The sequence below is a fragment of the Rhineura floridana genome, chromosome 12 (assembly GCF_030035675.1).
Source record: "Rhineura floridana isolate rRhiFlo1 chromosome 12, rRhiFlo1.hap2, whole genome shotgun sequence".
Lineage (NCBI taxonomy): Eukaryota > Metazoa > Chordata > Lepidosauria > Squamata > Rhineuridae > Rhineura > Rhineura floridana.
This window is the reverse complement of record NC_084491.1, coordinates 38,305,842-38,328,458: the sequence shown is the minus strand read 5'-3', so window position 1 is coordinate 38,328,458 and position 22,617 is coordinate 38,305,842. Positions and strand designations below refer to the sequence as shown.

The 22,617-nt window shown below is 43.9% G+C and overlaps 1 protein-coding gene across 3 annotated transcripts in view; it reads left to right on the top strand.

The window, feature by feature from the left end:
• SORL1 (sortilin related receptor 1) overlaps positions 1-4,267 on the top strand; it is a 135,155-nt gene extending 130,888 nt beyond the window's left edge. For all 3 annotated transcript variants that reach the window (XM_061592616.1, XM_061592617.1, XM_061592615.1), the window contains 2 exons: positions 163-375; positions 2,030-4,267. In XM_061592616.1, the coding sequence (XP_061448600.1) occupies positions 163-375; positions 2,030-2,097 (281 nt within the window). In that variant the 3' untranslated portion in view covers positions 2,098-4,267. The remainder of the gene's footprint in view (positions 1-162; positions 376-2,029) is intronic.
• The last annotated feature ends 18,350 nt before the right edge of the window (positions 4,268-22,617 follow it).

The window sequence follows — 22,617 nt, the reverse complement described above, 5'->3', positions numbered from 1 at the left end:
TGGCCGGTTGGGGGAACCCCCAGAGCAGATTTAGGGGGTACATAGAGGACACACATGAGCAGAGGAGAGGCTGAGAAAGTTCCATTACACGGTTAAAACCCCTTACTGTAGCAGAATAGTTCAGTGGGACACTACTCATGTTTCTTTCCTTTCTTCCTTTAGGTGGAGATCCTGCTGCATCTACGATGGGCAAATCTACAGATGTTGCTGCCATCGTCGTACCGATATTATTCCTCTTGCTAGTGACTGTGGGCATAGGGTTTGTTATCTTGTACATGCGGCACAGAAGACTTCAGAACAGCTTCACAGCTTTTGCTAATAGCCACTACAGCTCCCGACTGGGCTCAGCAATATTCTCGTCGGGTGACGATTTAGGTAGGTGATACCTTTTTCTTAAAGTCTCAGATACGATCTTAAGTGGGCAGAGCTCATGAGGGCGATGACTGCCAGATTGTGTTAAGCTTGCAGACATTAATGGCAGCTCGGTTGCAAACTGGGTTTGTCAATTAGTCCTTATGTGCTTCCATCGCAGCATTTTTTATTTACAGTGCATGTAGGTGTGGAAGTAACAGGCCCAAATCTGGCATCGTGGGCCACTTCAAACATTTGCAAGATAAGTTTAGTTGCGGAGGTCCACGAGGAGATCGTTCTCCCCGTTGTCAACATGTTTCTTGTCTGGAATGTGTTTGTGGTAGGGTGACAAAGATGGTGAGGGGCTTGGGGGCCCAAGATCTGTGAGGAAAGGTTGAAGGAGTTGGGTATGTTTAGCCTGGAGAAGAGGCGATTAAGAGGCAATGTGATGGCCATCTATTTGAAGGGCTGTATTTTGAAGGGCTATGGTTGTGGTTCTGTGCCTTCAAGTCAATTATGTCTTATGACAACCCTATGAATCAGTGACCTCCAAAAGCATGTGTCAAGTCACCCTCTTCAGATCTTGTAAGGTCAGGTCTGTGGCTTCCTTTATGGAATCAATCCATCTCTTGTTCGGCCTTCCTCTTTTTCTACTCCCTTCTGTTTTTCCCAGCATGATTGTCTTTTCTAGTGAATCATGTCTTCTCATGATGTGTCCAAAGTATGATAACCTCAGTTTCATCATTTTAGTTTCTAGTGATAGTTCTGGTTTAAATATCTGTCTTTTTCGCGGTCCATGATATCCACAAAGCTCTCTTCCAACACCACATTTCAAATGAGTTGATTTTTTTCTTATCCGCTATATATTTATTTATTCTATTTGTCAGTCGCTTTATACAAAAGAAAAGGTATTAAAGCGACTTAAGATAAAATACAACAGTTAAAAAGCCGTTTAAAAACAGAAAAGTGTAAAACAATGAACAATGCAAAATAATATGTTAATGTCCTGCATACCCCACTACAAGATGAGCACCAGCATAGGAGGCAACTTTATTATCAAAGGCCTGAATGAACGAAAAAGTTTCAGCCTTGTGCCTAAAGACTGGCAATGATGGTGCCAGGTGCATCTCCCTATAGAGAACATTCCACAGATGGGAGGGCCACCACTGAGAAGGGCTCGTTCTTGGGTGGGGCACATGGAGAAGGGCATCTGATGAAGACTGCAGAGTTACAGGCTGGTTCATATGAGGAGAGGTGTTGCTTGAAGTACTGTGTTCCTTGTATTCACATAGATGATGTTGCTCCAGAGGGTAGAAACTGAACCAACAGATTCAAATTACAAGGAAAAAGAACAGAGACTATAAACCAGACTTCCCCAACCTGGTGCCCTCCAGATTCACTTGGACTACAATTCTTATTGTCGCTTACCATTGATCAGGCCGACTGGGGTTGATGACAGATGAAGTCCAAAACATCCGAAAGTGGGGAATACTGGATTAAACATTAGGAATAATTTCCTGGTGGAACAGTGGAATGTGATAGATCTTTAAGCAATGGTTGGGGGGCTGTAGTAGAGGATTTCCTGCATTGGCAGAGGGTTAGACTAGATGACCTTTGATTTGTCTTCCAAGTCCATGGTTTCTTTATGTGCATTGAAATGAATGTGTTTAATTCCCAGGAGATGAGGACGACGAAGCACCGATGATCACGGGCTTTTCAGATGATGTCCCCATGGTGATAGCATGAAGAGCGTTTCTGACTCTGGAAACCAAAATGGTGTAAATATTTTATTTGATAAAAAAAAATACCCACAGTCAACTGTTTATTTTAAAAACAAAAAATATGCACTTTTGAGTTGCAATATGTTATTTTTGTATGGGCCGAAAAAAGAAGAAATAATTATTACACTTTGTAGTACACAGCTGTGAACTTTCAAACCAGGTTGATCTAGTAACAATTTCTGTTGTTGTTTTTCCCTTTCCAAATTTTAGGTTAGTCTTACAAGGCTGTGCTTGCTGGGCATGCTTTTAAGTCTGTGAGATAATTTTTCTGTTGAGTACAACTCTGATCCTCCGAGAACTTGTGGATGCTCAGAGAGAAACCACTTGATGCTCCTTCCAGCTTTGACATAATACCGTGGGACTAGTCAGGACGAAAGGACAAAGGGCTGTCACTGGCACACAAACTCCATGCTGACTTCCCCCTCGTAATGTGTAATAATGGAAATGGGTGGTGTGACCTCCATCACGACATGCCCCTTCTTCACATCACTGGCTCCCACTCTGCTGGACGGAGACTGGTCTTGGAGTGAGGCTCCCAGTTCTCAGGCTCATTCCAGCACATTCCTTCCTTTGCCACTGCCACGCTTTCCCACACAACTCTGTGGTTCAGTGGCGCCACCTAGGCTGCAGTAGCAGCCAGCGTGAGCATTCCGTCGGTGTGTGTCCCCCGAGGGCCAACTTCAGAATTTATTCCTCATTCTGAACAACTTGGCTGCTGACATTTCCTTGGCTTCATCTCCTGCTTCTGTTCCCAGATTTGCTGCCGTGGACCTTGAACAACCCAAGCCCACTTGGACTGACAGCCCACCTGCTCCTCACCCCGGTTCTTGGCCCTTTCCAATGCATGACACCCTCAGAGGGAGCAAGGAACCTCACAATGTTGTGATACTGCGTCACACATTTCCATTACTACACATTCCCAGGGACTGGGGATCAACAGGGGGACATTTTCAGTGGCAGGCCTGTATACTTTGCTGTGTCTAGTTCTGTCCGTAAACATATGGCAGATACTGGGCAGGAGTGAGCGCTGAGTGGTTCCTTTGCAATCTTCATTGTATGAAGGACGTGCAACCAAACTGGGTACAGCGGGACAATAAAGATGGCTTCCCCATTGGTTTTCTTAGGGCAGGGGTTCCCAAACTGAAGTGCGCAGACTATCAGTAGTCTGTGAGCTTCATTCAGGTGGTTCGTGGCATGTTTGTGTGAAAATACAATTCAACATTATACAACATCTGGCACAGTGCATTACAGTTGCTACTATATGTAGGCAAATCCTTAAGTGGTCCACAAAGGCCATCAGCAATTTTCGAGTGGTCTGTGCAGGGAAACTTTTGGGAACCACTGTCTTAGGGCACAAGCCCCTCCCCACATACTGCTGCTACAAACCTCTTGCATGAGATCCTTACCTGAGTCCCTGAATCTAGCAACTAGCTTGAACCAGTTCTCCCAGGATCAGAGTCCAACCTTGCTTGTTTTCCTTCTTTCTTTTCCTAAGAGAAATTTTATTTAAAAAAATATTCAGGACATTATATCTATCTATCTATCTATATATATGAAGAGAGAATCGTTCCTGAAGGTTTTACATTGACTTTAAAAATAATTATTTGGATTTTGTTTTATATGAGATTTTTGTTCAGTTTTATTAATTTATTAGGAAATCTGCTTTTGTTCAGAATTCCAAAATTTTTCAGTCATGTGCACACTTATTGTGTGAGGAGATGTGCCACTTTTAATCCTTTTGCAAAATAGTCAGGTTGTTTTGTCCCTGTGTCTTGTAACTAAATCAGGTATTACTGCCATAGTAAAAAAAAAGGAAAGAAAAGAAAAAATGTTTTATTTTTTTTTCTTTGAATACTTTTCCATGCTTTAGAAGAAAGTTAAAAAAAAAAAAGAGGAGTATTTGCGTGTGGCCGAGCAACAGGCTCATGGATTTGTAAAAATGAGGGCTGGAATAGTTTCTGCAAACCACTTAGCACACCCTCCACAGAAGCAAAAATAAAGAAAATCTATATGCACAGGCACACAAAGATTCATATGCTGGTTGAATTTTCTGGGTTGTATCCAACTCCTCTTCAAGGTAGACCTGCTGAAATAAATGAATCTCCTGTCTGCTACCCATGTCTCTTGGTCTCAGTGGGTCTACTCGGAGCACAGTTAGCACTGGCTACCACCCAGTTACAAAGCCTTGCATGGGCTGGAAGAGCAAGTCTGTGTTCTGCCCAGCGCTCAAGCACAACCCTCTAAGCTTCTGTATCAGGCCACACCCTCTCTCCAGGAACACCCCGTCCTGGCCTTGCTTTGCAGCCAAATTCCTCATCCCAGATCCTAGCCTGGGACAGACCCCATCTGGAGGCCTGGCCTCCTGCACTGTTGTCAGATGGCCCTGCTTCCTACATCCTGTCCCTCTGCCATCCTGTGGTATTTGCCCCACATGCTGCACCCCTCATGCTGGGACTTTTACTCCCAAGGATGGAGAACCTCAGGCCAGGGGTAAATGCAGCTTTCCTATCTGGCCTTCAGGATTCTCTCCAGGCCATACACCTTCCCCAGGCACACCGCTTACTGGCTGCTTTGCACCCTCTGGCTAGAATTTGTCCTTGAACTCTGATACTGCCTCTTAATTGTCTGGGTGGAAGTTAGAGAAGGGTGTGTAGGAAGCGACCTTCGGTACAAAGGTGACATTTGCATGCATTTGTTTTTCCATCCACTTCTGCCCCTGGCCCCCACCCACAACTGTCATGTGGCCCCTGGAAGATTGCTTAGAAGGGAATGTGGCCCCTAGGCTGAAAAAGTGTCCCCACTCCTGATCTGTTTTAATGTGTGAAATGAATGCTCCATGTGGATGCCTGAACATGTAAATCCTGAGTCAAGTGACATTTCCTCCTCTTGTTTTCCTTTCTTTTATTATTGTGGGGAATAAATAGCGCAATTTGAGTAGCCACATACACAGGCCTCCACGTTGAGCACCCGTATCATATGGATTATTTGTTGTGGTGGAGGCAGGAGCATGCGCCGACTCCACCATTATTACACACAAGCACTTGCCATGCACATCAGCATCTGAACCAGCCCATAAAGGCTAGAACGGGGTGAGAGGCTTTTCAGACCACTCCATGGAAGCCCTTTTTCAGCAGCCTAGACTGGAGGCTTGTAACATTTCACTCAGCCCTGGTGTGTTGACGTGGGTCACATCTCCCCAGATTCTGTATATGCAAACCTTAGTCGCTCCTTGGCAAGAAATGCAAAGCTTCATGTTTGTCACAACACAAGCATTATTACCAGGTTGAACCAAAAATATCTCTTTGTTGTGTAACTTAGTCTTCCTAGGGTTGGAGCGAATACCAAACTGGTCAGGTATGACTTTGATGAGCAGTCTTAAACGTTCTCTACGATTCCCACCATGCCTTCCCAGTAACTGATGATTGTTTCATTGGCGATGATGATCTTTTGCCCCTTCTGATTTTTGCTGTTTTGACCTTTTTTCCTTCTCCTAAGAAACACATGGAACAGTTGAGAAAGGGCACCTACATGAATGTATACATATTTTCCCCCTTTTCAGGTAAACTCAATGTTAGCATAAAGAAGTTCAAAGGTATCGCAAATGTGTGCCTCGGGAGTGCGTTGTGGGCGAAACTAACCCCTCATGGATTATCCATGTATTTCATACACTAGATCAGTGGTTTTCGTAGCTCCAGGGTACATTGTCCATATTGGCTTGCTGGCCAATGAACCCTCAACTGCAGAGGTTCTGGGGTGTCCTTGCAAGCAGTACTCTCTCTTCAGTCAGGATGCTAGCTGGTGATGCTGAGGACTACTCTAATCAAATCTCAGGAGCAAGACAAACTACTTTACAAAATTCAGGAAATGGGTTGTGCAATGAGTCTAAGGTAGACAGTGAGGCTCTCCCCACTCACCCACTCCAGCTGTCTGGAGTTAAGCCCAGGTGGATTGAAGGAGCATAGAAATGGAGAAACAAGAGGCAGTGGAGAGGGATTCCTGCTTTATAAGTGGCAGAGAAAGCTGAGGAAGGGAGACAGGAGGAGGACCAACAGAAGAGAGGAAGACTGCAGGAGAGGAAAGGGAGTAGCAAAAATACCAAAAGGAAGATTCTAGGAATGGTTATTTAGTTTGCAGGAGGGCACTGGGAGGGCTGTCCTCAACCCTCACCTGCCTTCCAGGGAATCCTGTCTACGATTCCAGTGCAGAGCCCCGATTAAGCTCCTGAGAAGCCCAGAGTTTCCCCACAAATTGTGTTTGAAAAACCGTGACAGACCAAAAAAAAGTGTAGGGTTGAATATGACTAGCATTAGAGTAAACCCATTGAAGTCAATGGACATGACTAACGTGGGTTCATTAATTGCAGTGGGTCTACTCTGAGTAGGACATAGTGGGATACAACCCATCGTTGCGCAGAAGAAATTTCTTGGGAGGGTCCTCAGCAGTGCAGTACAGGCATACTGGAACAAGGAAGCTGTTTTAATCTAGATCAGTCCATCTAAACCAGTATTGTCTGCTCTGGCGGGTGGCTCTTTCCAGGGTCTCGGGTGGAGGCCATCCACGTCGCCTGTGACGCAATCCTCCTAATTTATTTATTTATTATGCTTGTATACCGCCCCATAGCCGAAGCTCTCTGGGCGGTTTACAGTAACTAAAAACAAATACTATTTAAAAGACATCTTTTAAAAAACAATTTAAAACAATATGGCGATATGGAGCACACAGAACTTCCTTGTACAGGGTCAGACCATTGGTCCATCTAGCTCAGTACTGCCTACACTGACTGGCAGTGGCTCTTCAGAGTTTCAGGCGGGGCTCTTTCCCAGCCCTGTCAGACGGTGGGGATTGGACCTGGAGAGCTTCTGCATGCACACGAAGGAGATGCTCTGCCTCTGAGCTGCGATCTTTCCCCGATGCCAAGGATGGAAAGAGGGACCTTCTGCATGCAAACCCTGCGCTCTACCACTGAGCTGCAGCCCCTCGCCAAATCTTGGTACCATGCTAGGCAGACACCCTCCAGTTGTTTCCCCAAAATACCCCCCCCAAATAGCTGTGTTTTTTTCTGCAAAAAACAACCACTATGAAGATTCTTAACAAGGTTCTAGCATTTTATATAAAGAAATGGATCCTCCACTGCAGGTGCATGAGCAGAACAGATGCAATGATGAATAAATTATATATTTTGTATGAATGTTCAAAGCACAAAAATGTGTGTGAAGGTTGTTTTTGTCTGTCTGTTGTAAATATACTACTGCTGATTTTCCTATTCTGGGGCCAGTAGTTTTTGAAACGCGGCCTATACAAAAATTTCCACCTGAGGATTCCCTTCTCCCTTCTCTCAGTGTGAAGCTAAGGAAATGCTTCAGAGACCTATAATTTTCATTCAAGGAGGGCCATTCAGCAGAAAGTGCCCTTTCTGCTGCCGGAAGAGGGCAGAAGCAAAGTGGTGGAAAATGGATAGAAATTGCAGGGAAGCAGATTTTGGCTAACAGTAGGACAAACAGCCTAATGCCGCAAGCAGTTCGACAGAGGAACAGACAGCATCGACAGGCAATGGGCTCATTCACTGGAGCTGTTCAGAGCTGCTGCCCAATTGCCATCTGCCAGGAATGCTGTGGTTGCATGCTGCAGCGCACGTACTACCTAGAGCAGTGGGTTGGACTAAATGACCTCTGAGGTATTCCCAGCTCTTATGACTCTTAAGAGAGAAGGCCTCGTCATACTAGTTCTGTCAGGAGCCAGGTTGATAGGAAGTTGTTCCTCTGGTAGGGTCTGAGGCCTGGCTACCCACAGATGGCAATGTGATCAGTCGCCAAGTCCAATAGGGGATTAAGCCTGTTTTATAAATCATGCTGGCGGCAGTTAAGGAGGCAGGAAGGCAAAGATTGAGTATGGGAGAGTGTGGGTCAATTGGGGAGCAAGTAACGTTGCCCCGGCTTGCTGGCTGTGGTTGTCAAGCAGGGCCTGCAAAATGTCAGAGAAAGGTGGACCCATTTCAGAATCTGGAGGCTGGCCATTGAGCTGACACCTCAGCCTCTAGACTCAAAGGATCGTACCTTTTAATACCATGGCACTCGACATTGTTTTTCTTGCCAGGTTTATTTGGGTCCATACCAAACATGATGCGGATCTCTGTGTTTGGAGCTGCTGGCATTGGCTTTCTAGCTGGAAAAGAAGCCACGAGGGGCCCGGTTTGGATTGGGGCTACAGATTGGGGGGGGAGGGGAGAGAGGTTAGGTTTTCTCCTTTGGACACAGCCCCAATACACCCACCCACCCCGGCTAGCTGCGTGGTTAACTCCGAACGTGGCACTTCCTCCAAGCCACATTTACTTTCAGGCTACATCCGCCACCACACATTTAAAGCACTCTTATACCACTTTTAACAAGGGGGGCTGAGGTGTTAGGAGATCCTTATTCCCCTGGCAGAACTCCGTTCAAAAAGTTCCCTGGGAAGAGGGATTGATTGTTAAACCACTCTGGGGATTGTAGCTCTGTGAGGGGAATAGGGAGTCTCCTAACATGGGTCAGCACCAACATACTACAGTTCCCAGGATGATTTGGGGGATGCCATGACTGTTTAAAGTGATATAAGAGTGCTTTAACTGTATAGTGCGGATGTGACTCTTGGGAAACCACCAGTGAGGTTTGGATTCTTGGGCCCAGCCCTAGTGTTGTTTGGCAGTTTTGGACTGGGATGATGGGGTGGATTTCGCAAAGACGTTGACATATGGGTCCTAGTATCATATATTACATGTCATGTTTTTCTGAGTTAGAGGTGAAACATCCCAAGCCAGACTTCCCCCCTGTCTTCCAACAAAATCAGATGGAAAACTAAGATGTGGTCAAAGTTTAAATAAAATGTGCAGAATGTTTTTTATTTCTCCTGCTCAAATGTGATTGTCATTTGTTGTCATCTTGTCAATCAGCCATAGACTCATCTGGAAAACAGATCTGGAGCAGCATAAATGGGAGTGTTAATACCCATCAATTTACTTGGAATTGCAGGAGTGTCATACGCTGAGAGGCTTCAGAACATCTTAAGAGTAATAATTTTTAAAATTTATTTTTGCGTAGCATGAAACAACGGCTAGTCAAGTGTAGCCCTGAAAGATAGGATTTAAAAAAATAAATAAGCTGTGAACACCGCACATTTGAAATCTCTGTATAGCATTTTGTGGTACCATCTCAATCTGTTGCTGAACTGTGACTTCCCTACAGAAGTCAAGGCTCTCAATGATTTAAGAACATGGGAACCTGCCTGATAGCTAGTCAAGAGTCTCACACAGTATTTTCTACGCTGATTGGCAGCAGCTGTTAGAGAGGAATCTTCCCCATCCCTACCTGGAGTTGCCATGAATTGAACCCAGGATCTTCAGCATGCAAAGCACCCCCTTCCCAAAGTTTAGAAGTTCAGTTTAGAAAGCTGTGATACCAATTTCTAGGAGTTTTAATTAGCTAGTGGTTTAGTTTTGCACAAATAAAATGGGCAGGGGCTAATAATGCATTAAAAAAAAAAAGCTGGCCATTTTTTTTTTAAAGAAGGTGACCAGCTTTTTTTTACAAGTTCACACTCTAGCTATTGCTTGTGCTCAGGACAGAAATGATTTCCACAGAAAGGTTGCCAAGTGTTGCCTGTTGTGACAATTAGAAGCTACTGTTTTGTGTGAGAGGTGGGAGTTGATTGTTCAGACTTCAGGAGTTGATGGCACGTGCTTGAAAGTTAAGCAGGTTTAGATCTGGGCAATGCCAAGATGCAAAAATCTCTGGGAGCTCCTTGCATGCTCAGGTCTCCATAGGAGTAACATATAACTTTCTATTTATAAAGCACCTGATGTGTTCTAGGCTCTGTTCAGTGATTTCTGAACAAAATGCCCAAGCCCTTGCCTGCTGGCTCATAAACCTTAAAAAAAAAAAAAAAAAAAAGCAGTGGGAAGCTGAGGACAAGGGGAATGTTTTTTCACCAGCTGAGGGAGAATGAAGAAAGGGAAGTTTAAAAATGCAATATTTACGCTTAGGAAAATGTGGGGGGGGGGAGGAGACCATTTCAAAATGACCTCTTGATGCGAGACAAAGAGGAAGCCGGCTGAATATTAGACGAAAGTGCCACGCAGAAGAAGCCGCTAGAGAGAAAGTAAAAGGAAAGAAATGGAGGCTGAGTAAGATTAGTATTAGATGAGCAGAGGGACCAACCACGAGAAGAGAGAGAGGGAGTCACCAAGATGTAGAGGACAAGATCGTAGAGAGAGAGAAATCTTGGGTTGTATATCCAGTGCTGCTCCAGGGGAAATCCACTGGCACAATGGGACTGCCACCTCTGCCACCCCCCACGTCCCCCTCCAAACATTTCCTCTGGAAGGTCCCCCAAACCTCCAGAGCTGATGTTGACTGTATGTGTGGAGTTCAGGAGACGGAAAAGGAAGTTGCTTGGTGCCAGTGGAGCTGCAGCATTGGGATATGGCGCACAATAAATGCAACCAATATTTTGCCATCCATTTTATACTAGAAGGTCTCATGCAAGGAAGGAGGAAACAACAGCTCACAGGTACTGGAAAAACCTGATCAGCTTGTCACAGTAGTCACTGATGAGCTGGTTGGGGAGGAAGGGAATGGTGTGCAGAGAACTGGACTCGGTTCCATCAGATGATGGGCAACTCCAAGCCAACCTCTCTGGGGGTGTATATCTGCAGCCCCCTTCTTGCACTGGCCTCTCCAAGCTGGGGAAATGCATATCCAAGCCATCTTTGCACCTGGGCATCCAGAATATAAGGCACACTTTGGCTTTTCCAATATCTATTGCATGCTTCTGCAAACTGACCACGATCCAAGGGTCTACCAGACATAATGCATGCAGTACCCGGTGAAAGCAGAAGTGTCTTCGTTTTCTTTATTATTGTGGTAGGCTTCCCTTTGCCACCTTCTTGCAATTTCAATGACTTTGAGGGGGGGGAAAGTGTCGTGATATCTCCCCATATTCACCCCTGGCCTTTGTCCATGCTTTTACGTACTTTTTTGCTGAGTTGAGCCTATGGACATCTGCTGCATCACACCAAAGGTCCCCCTTTTCTAATTCAGCAGCCTGCTCTGGAATGCAGCCAGCTAGATGTCTCTGGAAAGCCCACAATTATTTTATTATTCATTACATTTCTATCCCACCTTTCCTCCAAAGAGCTCAGGGGTGGCAGGCATGGCTATCTCCTCCTCCTCTCATGTTATCCTCACAACAACCCTATGAGGTAGGTTAGGCTGAGAGAGAGAGAGAGACCTGCCCAAGGTTACCCAGTGAGCTTCATGGCTCAGTGGGGATTTGAACTGTGGTCTCCCAGGTCCTAGTCTGATACTCTAACCATTATGCCACACTGGCTCTCCATAAATAGGATATGAGAGCAATAGTCTCCCCTGTTGTATTCCCCAGGAACTGGTGGTGAGGGGCACACTGCCTTCTCATACTGGAGGCAAAACTAATAGCTATTAACAGGTACTAGTAGCTACTAGGAGTCATGACTAGTAGCTACTGATGGCCTCATCAGCCATGAATTTGTCTCCTTTCAAAGCTAAGTTGCTCCATTGTGTGGTAGCAAATTGCATAGTTTCAAGTATGTGCCATGTGTGAAGAAGTGCTTCCTTTTGTCTACCCTGAATCTCCCACCCTTCAGCTCCACTGGGAATTGAGAGAGAGAAAGAGGAAAGTGAGAATTTGGCAGTTCTTTCGAGAGAGGCCGGAACAGATCGTTTCATAAACAAATTCCAGTGTTTTGTCAAATGGACTGACATAATACAGATTGATTTCTTGCCACTTGATCCAAGGTAACGTCTTCACCAAGCTTCCAGAATCATTTGAATTTTGTGGAATTATGCTGAGTTCTGTCAACTGGGTTCCTCACAGCACTCTTGATATTTTAATTGTCTTGGTACTTGAAGATCTCTGTAATGCACCTTCTGTTTGGGTATTTCTTTTCTGTTGCTAACTTCTGCGAGGCATTAATTATTGCACACTTTTGAAGGAATCCCTTTTGTCTTTCAGTGTCAGCCTTCTTTCTCACTTGCACCGAGTCAAGAAATCAGTTGTTTGCAAAATAAATGACCTCGCTGAACCTGTGTCCAGAGTCATTCTTGAAAATGTAACAGAATCACTGTCCACTATTGAGGAGTGTTTCCTCATCCATCTTTGTGGGCTTATCTCAAGAGAGAGAAACTGAGGAACAAATTGGACTTGCTGCAGACACTATATGGGAGGAGAACAGAGCACCTTGCGTGCATTCACCACCTTTTCTTTGACTTGAATGCCTTATTACAGGTGTGGGAAACCTGTGTCCTTCCAGATGTTGCTGAACTATGATTCCATCCTTGGCTATTGACTGTGTTTGCTGGGGCTGATGGGAGTTGTAGTTCAGCAACATCTGGAGGGCCAAAGGTTCCCCACACCTGCCTTATCAGTACCTCATGGTGGGCTTTGGGCATAACAGCATGTGTGATGAAGCACCAGCCCAAGGACCCCTTCAGTGGGCGGTGCTTTGTAGAAGGTGAGTGGAGAAGAAAAGGAAGTGCTGAACCCAAGGGAATTTCCCCCTGGAACTACCTTTCTGGCTGCTCTTCTCTGTTGCACATTGGTTACCCTTGCACTAAATCCACTGTGAGAAACTCTTCTCTGAATGTCCCCAACGAATGAGGTGTGAGTGGCGACTGCGGAGAGAGCTGTCTGGGCACCTCCTCTCCCCTCCCTATGGGATCATGTATCCTGTAGTGTAGTGGCAAATTCAGAAGTGCAGGGTTCCTTCATGATAGTCACAGCCGTGCCTTAACCCATCATTTTTTTTTGCTGAGAATGAGATCCTTGTTAATGCAGGCACCCCTAGGAACCAAAAATATGAAAGGGGAGAGTGTTAGCTGCTGAGAAGAGTCTTCTCAGTGGCTGACTCACCTTTCACTATGATTGGCTCCAAATCAGCAGGAAAGGACAAGGTAGAAGACTCTTCTCAGCGGCTAACCCACTCTCCTTTCCTGCTTATTCGCTCATAGGATGCTGGAGACATAGGGACCCTGCAGGGACCCTTCTCCCAAAAAAGTAAAGGGTCTAAGATCCCCTGGGTCCCTAGACAAGTACACCCCTGCATGTGTCCCTCCACAGAACTTCCCTGACTTCCATATTGTTATCTTTTGAGTATAAAGCAAAACCCTTTCTGATTTCTCCCAAACTTTAAGGGAAAAAAATTAAAAATATTTTTAGCTCTTCATCTGCTTTGGTTTTATGCTGCATTGTATGCTTTTTTGTTGTTAAGTGTGGGGTTTTTTAATACGCTGTTTTAACTTCATGTTTCGAGCAATGAGATATAAATGTATTACAAAATAAAATGTACACATCAACCTTGACAGATAGAAGAATCTTGAAAGGAAACCTTCCTGATAGAAGAAAGTTACACTTCAGAACAGCTTTGTTCCATCCGAGCTTGGAGATTTACAGGATTGGTGTAGAGATCCGAAATTCTTGTCCTTGATTGGGGTGTGTGATGGAATCCAAACTGATTTGGATTGTCTCAGTTTAAGCTGAGATATTTTCTGGTAGTGCATTTGGCAAAGGTGGCTAGAGCACAAGGAGGGAGGAGAAATTAAGTGCAGTTCACATTTGAAGGCAAACTTACCCTAATTTTCAGTTTCTGAACAATACATGAACTGTAACACAGGCACCTCCAAAATTTGCACATCTCTGAATTTTGCAGTGCAGTTCTCAAGCCAAGTAATGTGTACAAAACACACATATACTAAAGTATTCATAAAATGCATGTATTAGTGAAAATAATATACAGAAATGCATTACATTAGGGAAAATTGCTTTGCAAAAATGTATATTAGGCAAAGTTGCATACAAAAATGTGTATATTGAGAAAAATTTACCCTAAAATGCTGATGATTTTTTATGAGGACTTCTTGACGTGGAAATGTGAAAACAAGGAACTTAAATTGGAACAATGAGAAATTGAGAGAAACCAAAATTGACAGATTCACCCATCCCTATTGGAGCACAATGTCATAGGTCTTGTGACATGCCGGTGAGACAGTGGTTGCATCCCATCATAAGTGCACATTGGCTGATGCCACACTTGGCACAATCAGCCTATTAATCAAATTTTCCCCACCCTGCCCCTTTCCCTAATGGGGTTTTTATTACGTTCTCCTGCTGGCGCTCAGTTTCTTGTTCAAGATGACATCCTTGTTGGGGCTGTCTGAAATGTAATTTACTGCATGCAAGTACTCCAGTCACCCACTCAGTTTGGAGGGAGAGCACCAAGGTATTCCTTGTGGATTAAGATAATGAGGAGGGAGCAAACTTCAGAGATGTATGCTCGCAGCCAACATAATTGAGAAGGCAAGACAGGAGTAAAGTAGACATAATTCAGCCAGCCAGCCTTCTTAAGGGTGATGCCATGGTTCGTTAAAGTTTCACTTGGGGCTAAATTTTAAACAGATCCTACAAAACAAAACTACTTCTTGAACAAAGCCTTTGTTATTTTCTCTAGCAGTACTGCAGAAGTCCTAAAATCTCTGTTGTGAAATTACCAGCAGTATGAAAGTGCGCCTTGCAGCACTGTGTAATGCACAGATCCTTACTTGTGAGTCCTGTGGGTGCCACTGTTGTCAAGGCAGGGCTTGTTTAGACACCCTGTTATCCTACAATAACAACCTCTGAAATCTTGGACTTGTTTACACAGTGGATTAGGCTGAAACGTGTTGAGAGGCAGGAAAAAAGCCCCTGGATGATTTGAGGCTTTTGATCTGCCTCCGTTTTATTTTGAGGTAGCAGAGCTCATTAAACGGGTGGGCATCATACATCTCCTAAAAGGCTTTAACCCATGGTATAAATAAATACATCTTGGAAAAAGTTATGTTGTATGTGACAAGGAACACTGTATGGTTGCAGAGATAAATGTGCATGCATGATGAGTCCATGTAATGTTTCAGTTTCGAGTGTCAAGTTGCATATTCCAGTGTAAACACCAGTAATCAGAAATGAGCGGAGTCCAGAATTCATTCCAAGCTCCCAACAACCTATACATGAACCAACATAGGTCCCCTCTGTACTATACATTTAAAGCAGTACTGTACCAATTTAAACACTCATGGCTTCCATCAAAGAATCCTGGGAACTGTAGTTTGTTAATGGTGCTGAGAGTAGTTAGGAGTCCCCTATTCGCTTCACAGAGCTACAGTTCCCAGAGTGGTTTGCAATCAGTTCCTCTTCTCAAGGAGAGAACTCGGGGAATTGTAGTTCTGTGAGTGGAATCTGGGTCTTCTAACCACTTAACAAACTACAGTTCCCAGGATTCTTTGGGGGAAGCCATGACTATTTAAAGTGGTATGACATATGTATAGAGCAGTTGGAGCCGCAGAATATTCATAAACATTCCACATGCTGAGGGGGAAGTTTGTGAAGCTCTGTGATGATACTGTTTTAAATGTGTAGTGCAGATGGGTTTCGTTACACTGGAAGAGAGTACGATTGGAACTTTCTCTCATGCTACCTTTTTAGAATGCCCAGAACCATCACGTGAATATTCTTGTGTGACTTCATCATACTTCTTTGCGTATTGGTGAAGGAGCGAGGGGGAGGAAGGATGGAGGCTCTATTCCTGTGAAAACCAAGTGAGTGACAAAGTGTGAGTGGCTCTCCCTGACCACCCCATTCTGTATCCATTTCAGAGATTGTGTTCTACTCTGCTATATCAGTCCCAATTTTGAATCTGTTAGAGATGGGGGAGAAATTAGGTTTGGTTTGGATTTTAATGCAAACCCATCTAATTTGCACTTTCTGACAAAATTTGCACTTCTCTAAATTTTGTGAAGCAGTTTTCCAACCCAACAATGTGTACAAAAATGCATATTTTTGTGGAAAGTGTGCATAAAAATGCATATATTAGTTAAAATAACATATGAAGATGCATCATATTATGGACAATTGCTTGTAAAATGTGTATAAATGCATACAAGAATGTGCATATTTGGAGAAATATGTACTAAAATGATGATGAATGTTCATGAGGACCTTTTCAAAACAAATTCACAAACTAATGCAGAAATGTGCAGAACCGAACTTAAGAATGGAAAAATGAGAAACTCTGTCTACATTTTCCAACACATGTTTTTACACTTATGTGTGCATGTTTCCTGTGTGATTTGCTGCTGACTGAACCATTTACTATATCTCCTGTAAAACGTCATATTGAGTGGGTAGACTGCATGTGGAGGAGGAGGCTGAGCTCAGTTGAACATACCACATTCAGCGTCAATGTACACGCAGACTGGAAACTGGATCTATATATACATATAGAAATACATATTTTATTGGCAGGAAACATATGCAACATCAGTGTTGAAATTCATATGCATGGGGTTCCTTACACCAGAGCAGCCTTTCCCAACCTTTGGGTCCCCAGATGTTGCTGGACTACAATTCCCATCATTCCTGACCACTAGCCATGCTGATGGGAGTTGTAGTCGAACAACATCTGGGGACCCAAAGGTTGGGAAAGGCTGCACCAGAGAGCTGATGAGGGCAGACTAGATGATGCTGTTGCAAAATTTCAATCAAGAGAAATTCTGGAGTATCTCCCAGATGGAGGCACTTATTCCTAAAGAAGAGGTGGGTTCCTGCAAAGGATCCCTGCTATACAAATGCTTGCCTGGCTAGTCTCAAAATTAGTTTGTATCTTATTCAGAGCTTGGAAAAGTTACTTTTTTGAACAACTCCAATCAGCCCAATCCAGTGGCCATGCTGGCTGGCACTGATGGGAGTAGTAGTTTAAAAAAGTAACTTTTCCAAGCTCTGATCTTATTCCAAGACAGTGCCCAGCTATGTGTTTGCATCTTGTCTTAGCTGCGACTAAGTGCCAATGAACACACTGGAACGTACTTTGGAGTAAACATGCACAGGGCTGCATCATCATTAGAGGCTGCTGCATGGCAGTTCAAAGGGGTGGGTCCTAGCTCTTGTTGATGTGAGCAGGATCACATACATTGTTACTATGCCTCCATTATCTCTCTTTCTCTCTCTGTCACACACACACCTTTTAATCCACATTTCACTCAAGCATTGCCTTGTACCCAGGCCTAGCCCTAGTCCAAATGGTGGCCCCAGAGAGGAACATCTTCGATATCCCCACATCAATTTGGATGGCTTTAAAAGAGGATTAGGCAAATTCATGGAGGATATGGTTATTAATGGCTACGAACCCCGATTGCTATGTTCTACCTCCACTGTCAGAGGCAGTGTGCTTCTGAATACCAGTTGCTGGAAACCGCAGGAGGGAAGAGTTGCTATTGCGCTTGGGGCTAGTTGGGGCCTTCCGATAGGCATCTGGTTGGCCTGTGAGACCAGGATGCTAGACAAAATGGGCCACTGGCCTGTTCCGTGTTCCTGTGTTCAGGCCTAGCATCTATAATGTAAAAAGGTCTTCCAAATTAAAATAAAATAAAAAGGTTAGTGCAATGCTGGTATGCAAATCAGTGTTCCCGTTTTTGCAAGTGAAGATGAACTCCTTGGGCTATATGATGCAGCTGTTGAATGGATTATTGAGTGGATCAGCCCATATTATGCAACCTCTTTCCCCAAGACCTCCCTGCCCCAGGTGGTGGTCTGAATCAGCTGCCCCTAAATATAGCCCTGGTTGTTTTGGTGCACCAGCATTGTCTTAAGTTGGACCCTGGGCTTTTTGCAGCAGTACATAAGAGTGCATGAATGCAAGAACCTTGGCATTGGTTCTGATTTACCTTTCATCTTCCTGTGCAGATTGCAGAAGCAGGCGATATCATTACTACAGAAATCTATGGACCCCCCCAATTAGAGATGAAAGGATCTGTGCATTTCAGTTCCCTACATTTCTCATTTTTTCCAGTCTTAAATTCAGTTCTCCACATTTCTGTAGCAATTTGCAATTTGCAATTTTTTTTTATTAATCCTCATGAAAATTCCTCAGCATTTTAATGCAAACTTCTCCAAATTTTTGAATGAAGTTTTGGTTCATGTACACGTTTTTGCAAGCAATGTCTCCTAATATAATGCACTTTTGTATGTCATTTTCACCAATAGATTCATTTTTATGCACACTTTCCCCTAGTATATGCATTTTTGTAAACCTTGTTTGGTTGGAGAACTGCATTGCAAAATTCGGATAAGTGCGACTCTCGAACGATGGCTGTTTTTCAGTTTGCTTGTTGTTATGGGAAATGCAGATTTGATAGATTTAGCTTTAAATGAAAAGTGAACTGAATTTTTCTCCTATCCCTACCCCGCCATGTGTCTTTGTTCAAACAGGAGCAGATCTCTTAGCTGAGGACTATGAGGAATACAAGAATGCGTCTTGATGTGCTTAAAGTAGTAATCAGAAACGGAAATGGATGAGAGAAAGCTGCGAGGGGAGGAAGAGACATTACTTGCCAATTTGGCAGTCGTGCATCTTCTGTGACCAAACTTTTATTTCAGTGCATACCTGTTGTGTGTGTGTGTGTGTCTGTGCGTTTGTGTGTGTGTATTCTGCTCTTTTGACAGCCGGCATGCTGAATATATAACAAACCTTAAAAGCTTGACAAAAGTTTGATCGTTAGATTACAAGAAAGTAGTTTCCAACTCCGTGTCAAAGCAAGCAGAAAGCAAGGACTTTACTGCAGGCGGGATTGATGATAAAAACCAAGATCTTGGCTGATGGCGGATGGCTCTTAACCTTCCAAATGTAAGACACATGGAAAATCGCTCTGTGCAAAGCCTGTGTCTCAATAGTAAAAGTCATACATATGCATATATGCGTAGTGACAAGCAAAGTTCCTATGAATATATGCTCTTGGCTAGCAAAGAACAAACTTGGATCTCGAAGAAAGGAAAATGGCTGAAATGAAACCATCATCAATACTATCTGAACTGACCTCGAAAATAATACCGTTTCTAACCTGCTGAATCTCCGTCCTCACCCAGAGGCCTGCTGAGTTCATTGTTTGAGTGATCGGCTGACAGTCTGGGAGGCAATTTCAGCAGGTGGCGCTGAAGAGCAAGGGGGGGAGGGGAACCCTGTCTTTTGTGAATGACCAAAACCAGATGTGCTTCACCTCTGCTCTTTGCCAATTGCCTAGAACTTGGCTTTGTGCTTTCTAAATTAAAGGCAAAGCTTTCCCCAGTGTTTGAGGAAGAGAGGCAGTGAATCCCTGGCTTGGCTTATTTGCTCATTCCCAAATGAAATGCAGCCCAGTACTGCCAAACTGAATTTGCTGACATTCGCCCCTTGTTACTTTCCCATCCCTCCTAATCTGCCCCCTCCTCCAGTCTATCCTTTCCTTTGTTACTGTCAAAAACCAGACTGCAACCTCTGAGAGACATGGAGCAGATTTTTGTTGTCATTCTGTAAAACGCCATGTGTTTTGATGGCGCTGGTATATAAGTCGACGTTTCCTTTTCACTATTATCTATATTTTTGGAAGTTGTTTTGTTTGCTATGCATTTGGACACTTTTTAAGAAGAATTTTGCATGACATTTCCTGAGATCACGGAGCAGGTTTTTTTTGTCTATGTTGGAATACAGTTGGACGCCACATTCAATTAAACATGGTGGTCTGAACCTTGCAAGACTGTACCGATTTTTATCACTGATTTGAAAACTGCACTGATTTTCTTGTTTGTTTCTTAAACTTTCTGAGCCATGCTGGGAACGAGGCTGCTAGTGGTTCCCGCAGCGTCCTTACAGTAGAAATATAGGAGCATAGGAAACTGCCATACTGAGTCAGACCATTGGCCCATACAGCTGAGTACTGTCTGCACTGATTGGCAGCGGCTGCCTGGGGTTTCTGGCAAGGGTCTCTCCATCTGAAGATGCCATGGACTGAACCTGCATGCAAAGCAGATGCTCTATCCCTGAGCTTGTTTTCTCGAGAGAGAAGGGTTTTTCCATGTAGAGCCAGTGAGGCCTAGTGGTTAGAGTGCTGGACTACGACCTGGGAGACCAGGTTTCGAATCCCCACACGGCCATGAAGCTCACTGGGTGACCTTGGGCCAGTCGCTGCCTCTCAGCCTCAGAGGAAGGCAATGGTAAACCATCTCTGAATACCGCTTACCATGAAAACCCTCTTCAGATGGTCACCATAAGTCGGGATTGACTTGAAGGCAGCCCATTTCCATTTCACAGCAGTTTTCATAAAGAGAATTAAAGACGATAGACCATTGTTGTCTTTGGTGAAGTACACATTTCATTGGTATACCGGATTTACGTACGGACATAAGAAGCTGCCTTAGACCAAGCAAGAGCACTTGTCCATCGAGCTCAGCGCTGTCTGCACTGCCCAGGGTTTCAGAAAGGGGGCATTCACTGCCCTATTTGGATATGCTGGGAATTGAACCTGCAACCTTCTGCATGCAGAAGAGAGGCCCTGTCACTGAGCCACAGCCCTTCAAAGAAGCTTACAAAGATATTGTTTACCTGTGAAACTAATACTAAGCCACAATTTCTTTATTTAATATTTTATCTTATTTCCTTAAATCAGATTTTTTTTAAAAAAAACACCACCACCCTCCAGTTAATGTTTTTCCAGAGTGGAAATTTACAACCAGCCATTAAATAGAATCAACACAACAGCTGACAAGAGTAAAGGGCACTGCTACCCCCCCTCCAAATTAACCACAGAGTTGCAGTAGAAATTAGAAACAAAATGATAAAATGTGTGAAATCAAAATATATTTAAATTCACAGGAAAAAGGCAGCGCATACCCACAGAGGCAAGAAGGTGACGCCTGATTGAGTGACTGCAAATAAGTAGAGGAACAAAAAGCTGGAAGGCTTTGAAACATCCTTTCTTGTAAAGTAAGTCTTTCAGACAACAAAGGATTGGATCACATAAAGTGGAGGGATCTTGAGGCAAGATTCTGTAGGGCCGAGTCCGCTTTGTTAAACCAGATCATATTGCCAGGCTTCTTAGCCCCTTCGGGTGTAATGCCCTTCCACTGATGCAGACCAAACCAAATACTGTTAAATTGAAGATTCCTCCTCATCACAGTACTTATTCAAATACGGCAGAGGGCAGCATAGACTTTACATCCTTCTCAGCCAAACTGAAAGTCCATTTTCTTTCTTTCCCTTTTGGTAATACTCCTGGTGGTGGCCTCCAAAAATTATTTGTTCCAGATGAGTTCTCGCTATTGTAATATTTTGTTTAACCCAACCAGCTCTGAGTGAAGCCAGCACAAGGATACTGTCTCTCTCTCCCCCCCCCCCGTACACAGTTTTTAAAGGGCCAAATGTCCTCTTTTGACAGCTGGTTGGTCTTTGGCGTTTAAACCCTGCATAGCCGGCGGTAACAATGGAACTTCTGTGGAAAGGATATTACCGGAGTGGAACTGAATGTAGATATTGAGCTAGGATTCCCTGGCCTGGATTTCTCTTTGAAGATTAGAGCTACAAAGTCAAAGGCAGGTGGGTGGGGAGGGGATTTATTTTATAGGAAAAAGATTCCCCCTGTCACATGCACCCACTGCCTGTCGCCTGTGATGAGGCACCTGACTTCTGTCAAGTTCACCTTTCTCTGTGCTGTTTTTATGGTTACTGGGCCATGTACGAATAGAAAGTATGAACAGATAGCGTTCTGCCGTAACCAGTCTGTTACATCTTAAAATTCATTTGAGTCATTTTACAAGTTTCTACACATTTTATGTAAATTATAGGTTATTGCACAGGTCTTTGAAACTGGTGGGATTATTCAGTTGTAATAAAGCAACTTTTTTTTCCTGTTGAGAGCTGCACTCTTTCAAGATAAGCTGGAGCATTGGACTGAAAACAACAGAATGAAATTTAACAGGGAAAAGTGCAAAGTTCTATACCTAGGAAAAAGAAACCAAGTGCACAGTTGTAAGATGGGGGATACTTGACCCAGCAATACTACATGTGAGAAGGATCTTGGGATTGCGGTTGATCACAAACTGAATATGAGCCCATAGTATGATGCTGCAAAAAAGGCAAATGCTTTTTTAGGCTATATTAACAGAAGTATAGTTTCCAAATCACACGAAATGTTAGTTCCCCTCTATTTGGCACTGGCTAGGCCTCATCTTGAGTACTACATCCAGTTCTGGATACCACACTTTAAGAAGGATGCAGACAAATTGGATCAGGTTCAGAGGAGGGCAACCAGAGTGAACAGGGTGAAATAATTGGGCATGTTTAATCTTGAGAAGTGAAGATGGAGGGGAGATATGATAGCACTCTTCAAGTACTTGAAAGGTTGCCACGCAGAAGAGGGTCAGGATCTCTTCTTGATTATCCCAGAATTCAGGATGTGGAATAATGGGCTCAATTTACAGGAAGCCAGATTTCAACTGAACATTAGGGAAAACTTCCTAACTGTTAGAGCAGTCTGACAATAGAGCCAATGACCTAGGGAGGTGGTGGGCTGTCCAGCACTGGAGGCCTTCAAGAGGCAGCTGCACAGCCACCTGTTGGGTATGCTTTCATTTGGATTTCTGC